The following is a 14,285-nucleotide window of genomic DNA, read 5'->3' on the forward strand; positions in this document are numbered from 1 at the left end:
TATCACCATGCATAATTACATGGTTAATTTTTGTTTTATTTTCTGTTAAATGTCTGCTCCCACTTGACTGCACACCCCTGAGGGTAGGGACCATATCTTCCAGGCTCTTGCTCTTCCCAAGTACCAGAGCAAAGGCTCACACACATGTCTGGTTAAACAGGTAACAATACCTGATGCATGGAGGTGGAAAAACTGTGGGTACAACATTTATCTTCCCTCTATTTGGCATTTTGTTACTCAAATTCTGTGTGTACCATTAAAATTTTAATATTTAAAACTTATATCTGGGGCTTCCCTGGGCGCAGTGGTTGAGAGTCCGCCTGCTGATGCAGGGGACCCGGTTTCGTGCCCTGGTCCGGGATGATCCCACATGCCGCGGAGCGGCTGGGCCCGTGAGCCATAGCCGCTGAGCCTGCGCATCCGGAGCCTGTGCTCTGCAACGGGAGAGGCCACAGCAGTGAGAGGCCCGCATACCGCAAAAAAAAAAAAAAAAAATTATATCTGAACACACAGCATTTGGTTTGGAAGTGGTACAAAAGCATATTAAGTCATTTACAGCTAAATTTCAGATTCTAAAACTTTCCCAGGACCCCCTCTTATACTGAAAGGAAAGGTAGCTCCATCTCCTAGTACTTGAAATACAGAAGAAATGCCTCCATCACGGCAGTGGTTCTCGATTGTGGCCCCAGACAATTGGTGGTCTCCAAGGGTGCCTTGCATGCTCCACTGAGGGATCAAAATGGAGAATATACCTCTGTCTAGGTGACTGCCTACTCAACACAAAAATGAGCAAAAAAAGGAAGACCTGCCCACTGTGACCTAAATGACAGAAAGAAACAAGTCACACAAAGCAAGCTCGAGAATGTGCAGCATAATTCCCAATCCCTTAGAGATATGGAGTCAATGCTTCATCATCAGATACTAACTGCCTTGACTCCAGAAAGCAGACTAGGAAGCTGCCTTCCAGAAAAGAAACAGATGAGGCAATAAACACTGAAAACGTCCCTTCAACTTCATTCTTCTCTTTTCTTCTGTTTTCTTACCCCACCTAAGAAGCCTAGGCAACATAATCCATGCCACTGCCCTCAAGTCCCTTTCTGCCAGTGGTTCTCAGCAGAAGGGCAGGTCCAGTGAGAAGACACAAATATTATGAAGAAGCTTTTTCAGAACCACCTCCCTAAAGTAAGAAAAGAAAACAACAAAATAACAATTAAAAAAAAAAAACAGTACAAGCAGTCCTTGCTTTGCACAGCACCGACACGCATGCATCTCAGTTGCCACAAGGAACACAAGTCCTCTAACAGGACAGTTGAATTACAGTGACCACAGTGACATTTCACAAAAATGAATAATCGAAAGAGGGAACTGGCCAACAAACATGAAAGCAGGGCAAATAAATGACAAGTGGTTAACACTGAAAGTTACATTCAAATCAAATGTAAAAGGAGTTACAAAAGAATTAGCTGTGGGAATATCGACACTGCTGTCATTGGACAGATTCCAGACATGCAGCCAGAGGAAAATGAGTGAAGGCGAACTTACCACATACGGGGAAAGAGGCTGGGACGAAAAGGACAAAGATGTCCCAGAGCAAGCTGTGCCAGCAAAAACCTCCACGTTAAAGGAACACTTGTTCTGTACTGCAAGTTATATGACTTAAAATTACTTCTGATACTTTTTTTTTTTTACAAAGAAATACAATCTTAATGTTTTAAATTACACTGTACTAAATGTAAGCTTTACTTTTTTTTCTGTTTCCCTATACTTCACAATCTACAGTAAGAGAGTTATTAACATTGACAAGAATTTTTAAAGGTCGTTAAATAATCGTTTTCATCAATTATTAAGATCACTTTGCATGACGTCCACTCGCACATTCATCTTTCCAGCCCCAAATTACACGCAAAGGACTGCCTGCACTTCACACTGCAGAGCACCAACACTTGCCGAGGTTCCTTCACCTGTAACCCAGTTAAAAGTAACTGAGACAATACCCTGAGAAAACCATAATTCAAAAAGAGTCATATACCAAAATGTTCACTGCAGCTCTATTTACAATAGCCCAGAGATGGAAACAACCTGAGTGTCCATCATCAGATGAATGGATAAAGAAGATGTGGCACATACATACAATGGAATATTACTCAGCCACAGAAAGAAACGAAACTGAGCTATTTGTAATGAGGTGGATAGACCTAGAGTCTGTCATACAGAGTGAAGTAAGTCAGAAAGAGAAAGACAAATACCGTATGCTAACACATATATATGGAATTTAAGAAAAAAAATGTCATGAAAAACGTAGGGGTAAGACAGGAATTAAAGACACAGACCTACTAGAGAATGGACTTGAGGATATGGGGAGCGGGAAGGGTAAGCTGTGACAAAGCGAGAGAGGCATGGACATATATACGCTAACAAACGTAAGGTAGGTAGCTAGTGGGAAGCAGCCGCATAGCACAGGGAGATCAGCTCGGTGCTTTGTGACCGCCTGTAGGGGTGGGATAGGGAGGGTGGGAGGGAGGGAGACGCAAGAGGGAAGAGATATGGGAACATATGTATATGTATAACTGATTCACTTTGTTATGAAGCAGAAACTAACACACCACTGTAAAGCAATTATACTCCAATAAAGATGTAAAATAAATAAAAAAAAATTTTTAATTTAAAAAAATAAAGTAACTGAGACACAGATGCTTTCGGTTTCACTCAAGTAACAACCCAGATGAACTACAAGGTCGATGAAACAGCTAAGTACTGAAAGGGAGAGAAGAGTCAGGCTGGAAGGAAAGAGTGGTTTGGAAGTATGTTTGTTTGTTTTGCATTGAAAAAAGTAGAAGAGGGCTTCCCTGGTGGCGCAGTGGTTGAGAGTCCGCCTGATGATGCAGGGGACACAGGTTCGTGCCCCGGTCTGGGAGGATCCCACATGCCGCGGAGCGGCTGGGCCCGTGAGCCATGACCGCTGAGTCTGCGCGTCCGGAGCTTGTGCTCCACAACGGGAGAGGCCACAACAGTGAGAGGCCCGCGTACCGCAAAAAAAAAAAAAAAAAAAAAAGTAGAAGAAAAAAGTAAGGCTACTATCAAAATTATTTCATTCCATCTTGAAGGATTTCAATACAGCTTTTTTTTGTTTTTTTAAGGAATGGAATAAAGCCAGCCCTCCATATCCTGGGGTTCCGCATCGTCAGATTCAACCAAATGCAGATTCAAAATATTTGCAAAAAGAATTCCAGGGCTTCCCTGGTGGTGCAGTGTCTGGGAGTCCGCCTGCCGATGCGGGGGACACAGGTTCGTGCCCCGGTCCGGGAGGATCCCGCATGCCGTGGAGCGGCTGGGCCCGTGAACCATGCGTCCGGAGCCTGTGCTCTGCAACGGGAGAGGCCACAACAGTGAGAGGCCCGCGTACCGCCAAAAAAAAAAAAAAAAAAAAAATTCCAGAAAGTTCCAAAAAGCAAAACTTGAATTTGCTGCATGCAGGCAACTATTTTCATAACATTTATATTGTATTTACAACTATTTACACAGTATTTACCTTGTATTAGGTATGATAAGTAATCTAGAAATGATTTAAAGTATACAGGAGGATGTGCATAGGTTACATGCAAATACTACATCATTTTATATAAGGGACTTGAGCATCTGTGGATTTTGGTATCCACAGCGGACCTGGAACCAACTCCCCGTGGCTACCAAGTTTTAATTAGGCATGAACCAGATGTATACAGGTACAGTGTTGTATTTTTTCTTTTTTTTAAATCTCATAAGCATTTTCCATGTTAGTATTATAGCACATACTATTCACAAGCACTGTTACCAACGGCCCCTAAATAGTCCATGAAATGCATCTATCATCATTTACCTAACCATTCCTCTCTTATTTCATGTTTTCCTATTATCTTCACTGAGCTAAATGTTATGAACATCTTTAGGTCACTAATACTTATTTCAAACTGCTCTCCTAAAAGCATGCACCAGTGACTGTACTCTTGGAGGTTTTTTTCTGAATAGTCTGCTCTGTGCTCCAAATGAAAACTTAACATGCCAGAAGCTCTCTCCCTATTCAGCTCTACAGCCCTTCAATCCTGCTCCAGAAACTTCAGGAAGGAAACAGGTAAATATGTGCTCTACGTCAGGCTCCGTACTACATCTCACTTAATCCTTAGAAGCCGAGGCTCAAGACTTCTGCAAACGTGAAGCTGCATTCATTCACCCAACAAGCACTGAGTGCCTTCGAAGTGGCAGGCATTGGTCACATAGTAGTAAACAAAACAGAACCCCCTGAGGAGTGCTTAGCCTCCTCAAAGACGCTCCCAACCATTAAAAAAAAAAAAAAAGGGGGGCCCCTCCATTTCCGGACTACTTCAATAATAAAACCCTCTAATGGCTTTCATCATGCTTTATATAAAATCCAAATTCCTTTCCACTGCCCACCAAGACTCACCTCGGCAGGCTTTGTCTAGCTCTCCAACAGCAGCCTCTGTCACACTACCCTCACCCACTACGCCTCATCCACCACCTTCACATCCTGAACCCTTTCCACCTGAGGATTTTCTCACGTGCTGCTCCCTCTGAACTTTCCCCTCTGCTCATCAAAATGACTAGCCCCTTACCTGTTAGGTCTTAGCTTAAACGTTAGCTCCTCAGGGCCTTCCTAGGGCACTCCATCTAAAGTAGGTTTTCCAATATTATTCTCTCTCTCTCCCACCTCAGTTCATTCCTTTCACAGTACTTATCATATAGCCTTGGTTTGTTTGCCATCAAATCTCCAAGGGCAATCACAGTACCAGTAGACAGAACACATGGCAGATAAACTGCATGCTAAATGAATTCACCAGGAATGAGATCTAACTTCCTTGAAATTTCTACCAATCGATCCCAATTTTACCCTCTGTAACGACGAAAAAAGAAGTATGCATGTGTACCCTTCTTTAATAAAATTAATTTTAAATAAATTTTAATACAATTTTTCTTTTGTTAACTCTGACACTCACCTGTTTTTAGCAACTGCTACTGTTGCTGACTTCAGCGATAGTCTCAAGGAGCAGTAAATGGAATTCCATGTTACACTGCTTGGAATCTGAGCTCCAACACTTACACACACGAAATGTATCTCACTTGTGTGACTTTGGACAAATTATCTAACATACTATTCCTCAGTTCCCTCATTTGGAAAACTAGGATAAGACTTCAATTGTTTGTCAGGCTTAAATGAGATGATGTATGCAAAGAGCTTACCCTAGTTCCCGTCAGAGCAATGTGGATTGTCACAAGTACTACTGCCATCTCACCAGCTGGACAGGAAAACGTCTTCAACGGGGTAACATATTTCTTTGCATCTCTAAAACCTAGCTTCTACAAATATCAACAAATCTAGATTTAAAACCATCATTCCACCAGTCTGGGTAAGATCCCCCTTCCACATCTTTCCATACACTCTGAAACTAACCCTCATCGTCATTTATGATAACACTCATTTCACCCCTTCTGCCTCCACCACCTGACCCGTGCGGCCAGGTCTATCTTGTTCACCATGTTATCTCCATCACCTGCAAAAACATTTGATAATTAAACGAAGAAAGTCCTCTAGGCCTCCATCTCTCAGGAAAAGCTTTTGAAAAGGTTCTTGTCTATTTTCTGCCTCTGCCCGCTCTCCTACAGTGAAAACATAGGCAGCCAATCTGTCTGGTTCACTACTGTATCTAGTATCCCCTACTGAACCTGTCCTAAGAAAGGTTTCAAAGTATTTATTAAAGGATTTGGGGGGTGGGGGTTGATGTTAAGACACGTTGATTCTCGTTGTTTTCTAAGGAATCAAACACCACTGACGTATTCAACGCGCGGCTATTTGTGTTCAGCAGTATATACCATACCCAAAGCCTAGAAAAATGCTCGGAAGCAAACTAAGCAGATTATATATAAGATGAATGAACGGATACGTCACTTTCCGAGACTGAAAAATGATACAGCAAAATGAAACCACAGTCTTGACCAGGTCTGTGAGCGACTCAAGAGTTTTGTTACATATATTTCATTCATTGCCAAGCTCTCCAGAGTATGGTTACAGTATACAATTGAAACTTTTCTTTTACCGTTAGGTAAACCGCGGTGCGGAAGACTATGAGTCAAGTGCCACCCCTATCCCACCCCCATCTCTTTCTGTCACACAGGTAGGAAACTCAGAACCTTGACACGAGGCCCGGCGCGGCCCAGGAGCCCCGTGCTTCCTCCCAGACCGGGTGACCGGTGACCCGGGGATGATTCAGCGCGCAAAACCGGAAGGAGGTGCTAGGCCAGGGAAGCCTCCGGCACCCCTAGCGCCCCCACTCTACCGCCCGATACTCACCACCAGCGAGGCTGTGAACCCAGGCCGGTCCATGGCCACACAGACTCAGTCAAGGTTATAATTCAAAGCTGAGCCGACTCAGGTCGTGAGCCCCGGCACTGGGCGCCGCCATCTTGGAGGCGGGGCATGTAACGCCGGCACTACCGTGGCCACGTGAGGTTGAACCACAAGTACACAATTGCACGTGCAACGGGGAAGCTGGGCCAGAAGGAGGGCCAGGAAGGAGGGGCGGAGCCTGGAAAGTGTGGTCAAGTCTCGCGACTCTTCTCTGCCTCCGTTTCCTACAGCTTCTGAGTGGGCCAGGTGGAGGAACTCTCGCGAGCAAACGAGCCTCGACTGGGAACCAGGCGTAGCGAGCCCGATGATGAGGAAAGGGTGAAGCCTAACCGTAAACCCAAAAGAGGCGTGGCTATAGTGGAAGGCGGGGCCGTGGAGAGGCAGGACTAGCTTCAGCGGGCGAGACCTGTGGCTTCCAATGAGTTATTTGCATTTATCTGTTGGTTTCGCCTGTAGAAATTTTGTCTCATTTTCCATAAAACAGGTTCATTATCAGAAAACTATTAAATATAGAAAAACATTTCAAAAATTTCCTTATTCGAGCTAAAAATTAATGTCCTCTACTTCTTACCAGCAGTTTTTGCACTTAATATAATTTATTCGGTTATTTACTTGCTCATCTTGTCAGCTGTAGTATCAGTTGCACACTTCAAAGACCACTTTAAGTACTTAAAGTTTCTGGCAGTGGACTTGCCTTTACATTTTTCAAACAAATACCTTCTAAGTTTCCTTCTATTAAGAGCCAACTGCATCTCAGATGTGGTGCTCTAATACAGCCACTTCGTAAGGTAAGCACGGTTAGCATCCTCATTTTACAGAGAATCCTGATGCTCCAAGAGGTTCACTAACCAACCCAAAGCTACAGAGAACATAGCAGACCCAGGCTTGAAATGTTACTTAATGACCTCATCATATTTCTTCAAAACCTTTGCAATAGCCTTAGGTTCTCTGCCTTTCTTCAATGTCTTTCATACCACTTCTATAGTCAATATTCTCTTCTAGTTGAGATGTTCTAGAAATGATTAGCAGAATGCCTTCAGGGTTTCAAATTCTGAACCCCCAGAAATCTGGGAGTGGCTTACCTGAGTGGTTCTGTTACCGGCCAGGGTTCTTGGACACCTTAATCAACAGAAATTGAAAAAACACCAGACGAGAAATTCAGGCAAGGCTTTATTGGGACTCGTACTGTAGCAGGACGGCGCGAAAACAAGTAACAGGTGGCCCTGCTTGCTCCCTGAGGGGAGGGCAAGCTGGTCCCTTACATGGGGCGAGGGTAGGGGCAGGTCCGGGGGTCAGGCTGCAGGGGTGGCTTGGGTGGGGTGCCCATCCTCTTGGTGGTGCTGTGTGCAAGGATCATGTGCGCTACCATGCTTTTGCTCCCGACTCCTCAGATGTGGAAGTTAGGTTTTGGGGCTTTTTGTATCTTGTTCATAATTTGCCCCAAATGCGCATGCACGCAGTTATTTTTAGCCCCTTGGAGTTTCTTTGTATTTGTTGCTTGACGAGATGTTTGTCCAGGTGCAAGCATTGCTGCAAAGGGTCCCAGGTCCCAGGTCCCAGCCTGTAACCTAGCAGGACACTACGAGGCCTTCCTGGAATAGACCCCACCCATGTCCTCCGCCTGACTTTTGTCTGTAGAAAAACTTTAGTCAAAGAATAAATTTAATCAGAGAAGTGACAAAATGCAGAAAGAAAGGAACACAGTCAAGCAAGACAAAATAATAATACTTTGGCCATTAAACAAAGTCAAGGACCTTTAGTTCTTCCCCAAGGTCTATAGATAATATTCGGAGCCATGTCCTTTGAGCTGTTCTGCAGATACTGAAACCGCCACCAGGTGGAAGAAATTAACCGTATGCTGCCCACAAGCACGTAGACCCCAGACGGGCTGGAACCAGAAGGTTGATGATGCTGACTCCCAATTTCCTCACCACCAACCAATCAGAAGAATGTCCACGAGCTGATCACGCCCTGCTCCCTGAACACTGTTAAAGACTCCTCACTACCCCCGTCTAGGGTGGGACATACAGTCTTGAGGGCATTAGCCTGTTGTGGTCCCCTTTGCCTGGCAAAGCAATAAAGCGATTTCTTTCTACTTCACACAAAACTCTGTCTCCCAGATTTAAATCGGCACCGGTGTACAGAGGCTAATTTCGGCAACAAGCCTGTCTCAGTTCAGGCTCTGGGTCTCTCTGATGAGGTTGCAGTCAAGGCATCGGCTAGGGCTATATCTGAAGAGTTGTTGGGACTGGAGGATCCACCTCCAAAATGGCCTATTTCCATACCTGCCAAATTAGTGCTAGCTGTTGGCAGTTGGCCTCAGTTCCTCACCACGGAGACTTCTCCAGAGGATTGCTTGAGTGTCCTCAGCTGGTTTTCCCCAGAGTGAGTGATCTAAGAGAGCAAGACAGAAATGTTATGCTCTCTTCTATCGTTCAGAGGTAAAAGCTTCATCAGGTATTACATGATGCCACTGGAAACCCTTTAGGAAATACAGATGTACAAACATGACCTGGGGCCTTCCTTTCATGAAATGCTTACAGAAAGATCCATTACCACTTGTGCATGCCTTTTAAATGGAACATTACAATGCACTGTCATTGTCACCACATTGCAGGCAGAGTATATCCTCAGATCATCTAGTTAAAAAATCTACCAAATGAGATAAGTACTGGTTTGCACTAAACATATGAAATTATACTAATAATATTGTCTTCCTCAATTAAATCTACCACTGTAAGCCAAGTTCACTTTAGTTCCGAAATATTCGTAGTATTTACAAAAATTATCAGGAAGTCAAAAACAATACATCGAAAAAAACAAATTAGGTCCAGCTTAGGGGAAATAAAGGACATAATCTTTAGCCAGAACTGGACCCAAGCTCCAAGTTCCTGTTACTGATCTTTATTGAAAAATAAAATAATAGAATCATTTGCAATAAAAATATTCATGTATCTTAACCCATATGCATATTTTAACCCATATGCAAAAATATATATAACGGAAAGGAACCCTTTAAGTAATAAAATCAAGGTTATACTTTCCATGTGGATTTGTGTTTCCATTTTGAATCAGTGAGGAAAACAAAAAAAGACTGTCCTTTCAATAAATGGCTTTGGGACAGTTAGATAACTATTTAGAAGAAAATTATGTTTCATCCCTGTCTCACACTTTACCTTCAAAAACAGTTCCAAATGGATTAAAATTCTCACTTGATATAATTTATTAGAATACTAGAAGGAAAAGGTAAATATTTTAATATTCTTGAGGTAAAGAAACAGGTTTATGTATGAGATTTTTTTTAACTAGGAAAAATATTTGCAGCACATATGACAACAAAGAATTCTTAATTCTAAATAGTTCCTATAAATCAATAAGAAAAACACCAATACCAATAGAAAAAAATGGGGAAAGTCACAAAGGAAGAAAAATAAGTAGCTAATGAACATGTGAAAATATTTTAAATTCCTTAATAACATCAAAATGAAAATTAAAACAATACAGCACTTTTCAAACCTATCAAATAGGCAAAGATTTTTATAGGGGGAGCATCAAAGCAACTTTTCTGGTGAGTGATATGATAAGATATATCAAAACCCTAAAAACTCTTCTTTGTCCTCAATTGTTCTACTTATTGCATTGTACTCTAAGGAATTATATTTTTTTAATCCATAGAAATATGACTATAAGCATATTCATTTCACCATTTTCATAACAAAAGACAAATTTTTATACAACCAAAAATGTTCATCATTGCATGATTGAGATCATTTGGTTATAGTATCCATATGTAGCTATTTAAAACCATGATGTAGAAGAATCTTTAATGATATAGAAGGATGGTCAAAATAAAAACAGTTGCACAAGAGCATTTGCATATGCTGGTTTCTGTCCTTATGCCCCCCAGCAGATCCACTCCCTACTTTCTCTTCTTTTGTTTTCTGTCCTAGAAAGCTGACCAGTAGGAACTGCCCCCTGGTTTCCAGTAGGGTTTGGCCAATGAGAGTCATGGGCAGATCTGAGGATGGCCAGAGAAAGAGGTCAGGGTATTTCTTCTCTGCTCCCTCCCTGCCTCAACCCAGTTCTGGCAAGTGTTGCATTCCTCTATAACACTGCTACTATGAAACAGCCTCCTCTCTGGCTCCCTTTCTCTTTCAGGTCTAGGGAGGATAATGGCTTCCCACTGTTGTAAGCCCTGGCTGCCTCTTCGTACCTTATTGATTTTCCTAACACTGCCCAAGTTTCTCTTCAAAATCCCAGGTGGGTGCCTTCTGTTTGCTGCTAGAACTCTGACTGACAAAAGACACTCTAATCCAATTTTTGTAAACATTTACATACTAGTTTTCTATTGCTGCATAACAAACTACCCCAATACTTAGCCGCTTAAAACAACAAACGTACCATCTCAGAGTTTCTGTGGGTCTGAAATCTGGGCCTAGCTAGGCCTGGCTGGCTCATAATCTCTCACGAGACTGCAGTTATGCTGTCAGCCAGCACTACAGTCCCAACTGATGGCTCGAATGGAAATACACTTCTAAGCTCACTCACGTGGCTGTTGGCAGGATTCAGCTCCGCACAGGTTGTTGGAGTGAGGGGCTCAATTCCTCAATATCTGTTGACTGGAGTCCTCCCTCAGTTCCTTGCCTCGAGGGCCTCTCCATGTGGGAGTTTGCAACACAGCCCCTGGCTTCCATCAGAGTGAGAGAGCACCCAAGATAGAAGCCACAATCTTTTGTAACCTAATCACACTCAAGGGGAGTGGATTATACAAGGGCATGAATATAAGGCAGCAGCAATCAATGGGGACAATCTTAGAGGCAATATATATAATTTACAAATGCACAGAAAAAAATCTATATGATGACGAGTTATCTTTGGGGCCATTAAAAATGATGTCTGTTTTCTTCTTGTGTTACTGGCCATTTCTAACTAATAAATAGTACTGCTGCAGCTATTACCATCAGATATTGTTGCTGACCTACCTCCAGCTGACAGCCACTCACATGATATTGCTTAATTTCTTTGCCTTTTCCATGAGCAAGTTGATATCAACCTGCCTAGATTTTACAAAGCGTGAATCAGTTATCTCCCATAGTTGGGTTTCGTTCAATATTTGACCCCAGATGAAGCTCTGGCTAGGTTTGCAAAACATATATAAAAATAATCAGGATGAAATCTGCTCAGCTAATTTTTACATGCTCTGACAAAGAGCTCCACTCTCTTGGACGTGGAAATTATCCTAAAACCTGTGCCTTGTGCATTTACTACCCATCAGTTTGGTAAGCCTGTCACACTGATAGATAACACCAAACTGCCCTTGCTGTAATTGCTCCCCTCTGTTGAAGTGGCAACTGATAATTATAGGTCGCCCTTGTGACACTTATCTGACACAGATGACGACAGCAAATGATTTTTCTCAGTCGCTGACTATTGTTAAATTGAAGGGCAAATCGAGCTATTTTTCTCTCTGCAGTAGAGGAAATAATGGGAAAACAGAAATGGGGTTCATGATCTTCCCATTACAGGAATTTAAAACAAAACTGTCCACCATTAAACAACAATCTTCTGGCTAATCACAAATAAGAACCTTTATTATTCTTCAAATTAATTCCATCAGCAAGTGCTAACCAGTTATTGTGGGTCCATAATGGCCTTTTTTCTTTCTAAACATCTGACCCTCCCAACTTCATTTTTTATCATGGTGTTCCATGATTCTTACAATCTTCTGGTTTAAGAAGCCTGCCTCTTGTCCAATTTCGTATTTATCCTTGATGCCTAAACCACTGCCTAATCCTTCAGAGGCTTTCCTCCTCTCCTTTCTGCAAAACTGAAGGCTCTGGTTTGAGCCTTCAAAAATCATAAACTTAATGACTAAACCAGTCATAAAAACCTTCTCCTGTCTCTGTATCCCCATTTCTAGTTCATCTGGACAGCTCTGCAAGAGTTTAAAAAAAAAAAAGGAACCATCTTATATCAGGCTCTGTGTCAATGACTGACCATCTCCCTATTTATTTTCTCACTTAATCCAAACTGTCAACCTGTGACGACTTAGGTATTATCATCAAGCCTGGACTCCTGGTTTCCTGTAAAACCCAAACGGAAGTCATTGACTTCCATCACTGTCTTTGGAAGACAGTTTGTTACAAAGCTAAACGTAGTCTTAACATATGATCTGGGAATTGTGCTCCATGGTATGTACTCAAGTTAGTTGAAAACTTATGTCCACACAAAAATCTGCAAATGGATGTTTGCAGCAGCTATAACCACAATTGCCAAAACTTGGAAGCAACCAAGACATCATTTAGTAAGTGAATGGATAAGTAGACTGTGGTCTATCCAGGCAACAGAATGGTATTCAGTGTTAAAAAGAAATGAGCTATCAAGCCATGAATAAAGACATGTTGGAACCTTCAATGCATAGTACAATGCTAAGTGAGACAAGCCAGTCTGAAAATGCTATATACTGTATGATTCCAACATTCTGGAAAAGGCAAAACTATGGAGACCGTAAAAAGATCAGTGGTTGCCAAAGGTTAAGGAGAGGGAGAGATAAGTAGGTGGGGCACAGAGAATTCTTACAGTAGTGAAACTATTCTTTGCGATGCTATAAGGGTTGATACATATCGTTACAGACTTGTCAAAACCAATAGAATGTACGATACCGAGTGATTCACCCAGTGTAAAGCATGGGTTTGGGATGATAGCGAGGTTGCAATGTAGATTTATCACTTGTAACAGACATACCCCTCTGGTGAGGGATGCTGATTGTGGGGGAGGCTGTGGGTGTGGGCAGAGGGGAAGGAGGGAGTATATGGGAGTGCTCCACTGAGTGCTCCAAACAGAGTGCTTGCTGCTCACTTTTACTGTGAATCTAAATATGCTCCGAAAGATAACTTCTATTGCAATAATTTCAAAAAAATGAACTCATTGTACTATACCCTGAGATTCCCAATGATAACAAACTTCAGTCAAATTCTATCCTCCTGGGCTTCCCTGGTGGCGCAGTGGTTGAGAGTCCACCTGCCGATGCAGGGGACGCGGGTTCGTGCCCTGGTCCGGGAAGATCCCACATGCCGCGGAGCGGCTGGGCCCGTGAGCCGTGGCCACTGAGCCTGCGCGTCCGGAGCCTGTGCTCCGCAACGGAAGAGGCCACAGCAGTGAGAGGCCCGCACACCGCAAAAAAAAAAAAGAAAAAGAAAAGAAAAACTTATATCTGAACACACAGCATTTGGTTTGGAAGTGGTACGAAAGCATATTAAGTCATTTACAGCTAAATTTCAGATTCTAAAACTTTCCCAGGACCCCCTCTTATACTGAAAGAAAAATGAGAAAGGAAAGGTAGCTCCATCTCCTCGTACTTGAAATACAGAAGAAACGCCTCCATCACGGCAGTGGTTCTATCCTCCTTCTACAGGGGCTGGGGTTGGGGAGGAAGGGGAGAAGGGAGGGAGGGAGGGAGGGAAGGAGAGAGAGGGGGAGGGAGGGAGAGGAGGAGAGAGGGAGCAAGGAGTGTACAAAGAGGAAAAATAAGACAATATATGAAAAGAAAAATATCTTGTCTCTGCTCCATGGGTTGGAGATACTTTTCCTCCAACCCAAATGTTCACAGACAGATGAATGGATAAAAAAAAATGGGGTGTATACATTATCTCGGAGAGGCAGCGGTGGGTGGTGGCATGAAGCAAGATCGTTTAACTCCCTGCCAAGAATTGAACCTGGGGAGCCTGGATGAAAACCAGGAATCCCAGTCACCACACCCCCTAGCTTTTGCCTCCAGTGAAAAATGCATTTCTCACAGAGGCAAAACTGTAAAAACAGGTACAAAGTTTATTATTAGAGACACAGCACAACAACAAGTGGGAGAGCACACAGAGAAACAGATTGTTTA

General features: G+C 42.8%; 1 protein-coding gene and 1 long non-coding RNA gene across 5 annotated transcripts in view; both read right to left on the reverse strand.

Annotated features, from left to right (window-relative positions):
- The window catches only part of SLC25A26 (solute carrier family 25 member 26), a 138,209-nt gene extending 131,570 nt beyond the window's left edge, over nt 1-6,639 (reverse strand). Inside the window, exon 1 of one of the 4 annotated variants that reach the window (XR_004482363.2) lies at nt 6,341-6,639. Coding sequence is in view for 2 of the 4 variants with exons in the window: in XM_033424790.2 (XP_033280681.1) it covers nt 6,341-6,373 (33 nt within the window). In the remaining 2 variants the exon portion in view is untranslated. The remainder of the gene's footprint in view (nt 1-6,340) is intronic. The other 3 variants (XM_033424790.2, XM_004267998.4, XM_033424792.2) reach the window with 3 other exon arrangements.
- A 921-nt stretch (nt 6,640-7,560) lies between these two features.
- LOC117200704 (uncharacterized) overlaps nt 7,561-14,285 on the reverse strand; it is a 178,514-nt gene continuing 171,789 nt past the window's right edge. Inside the window, exon 7 of the long non-coding RNA XR_004482362.2 lies at nt 7,561-8,791. This is a non-coding gene — a long non-coding RNA (uncharacterized LOC117200704). The remainder of the gene's footprint in view (nt 8,792-14,285) is intronic.

Source organism: Orcinus orca, chromosome 10 (assembly GCF_937001465.1).
Source record: "Orcinus orca chromosome 10, mOrcOrc1.1, whole genome shotgun sequence".
NCBI lineage: Eukaryota > Metazoa > Chordata > Mammalia > Artiodactyla > Delphinidae > Orcinus > Orcinus orca.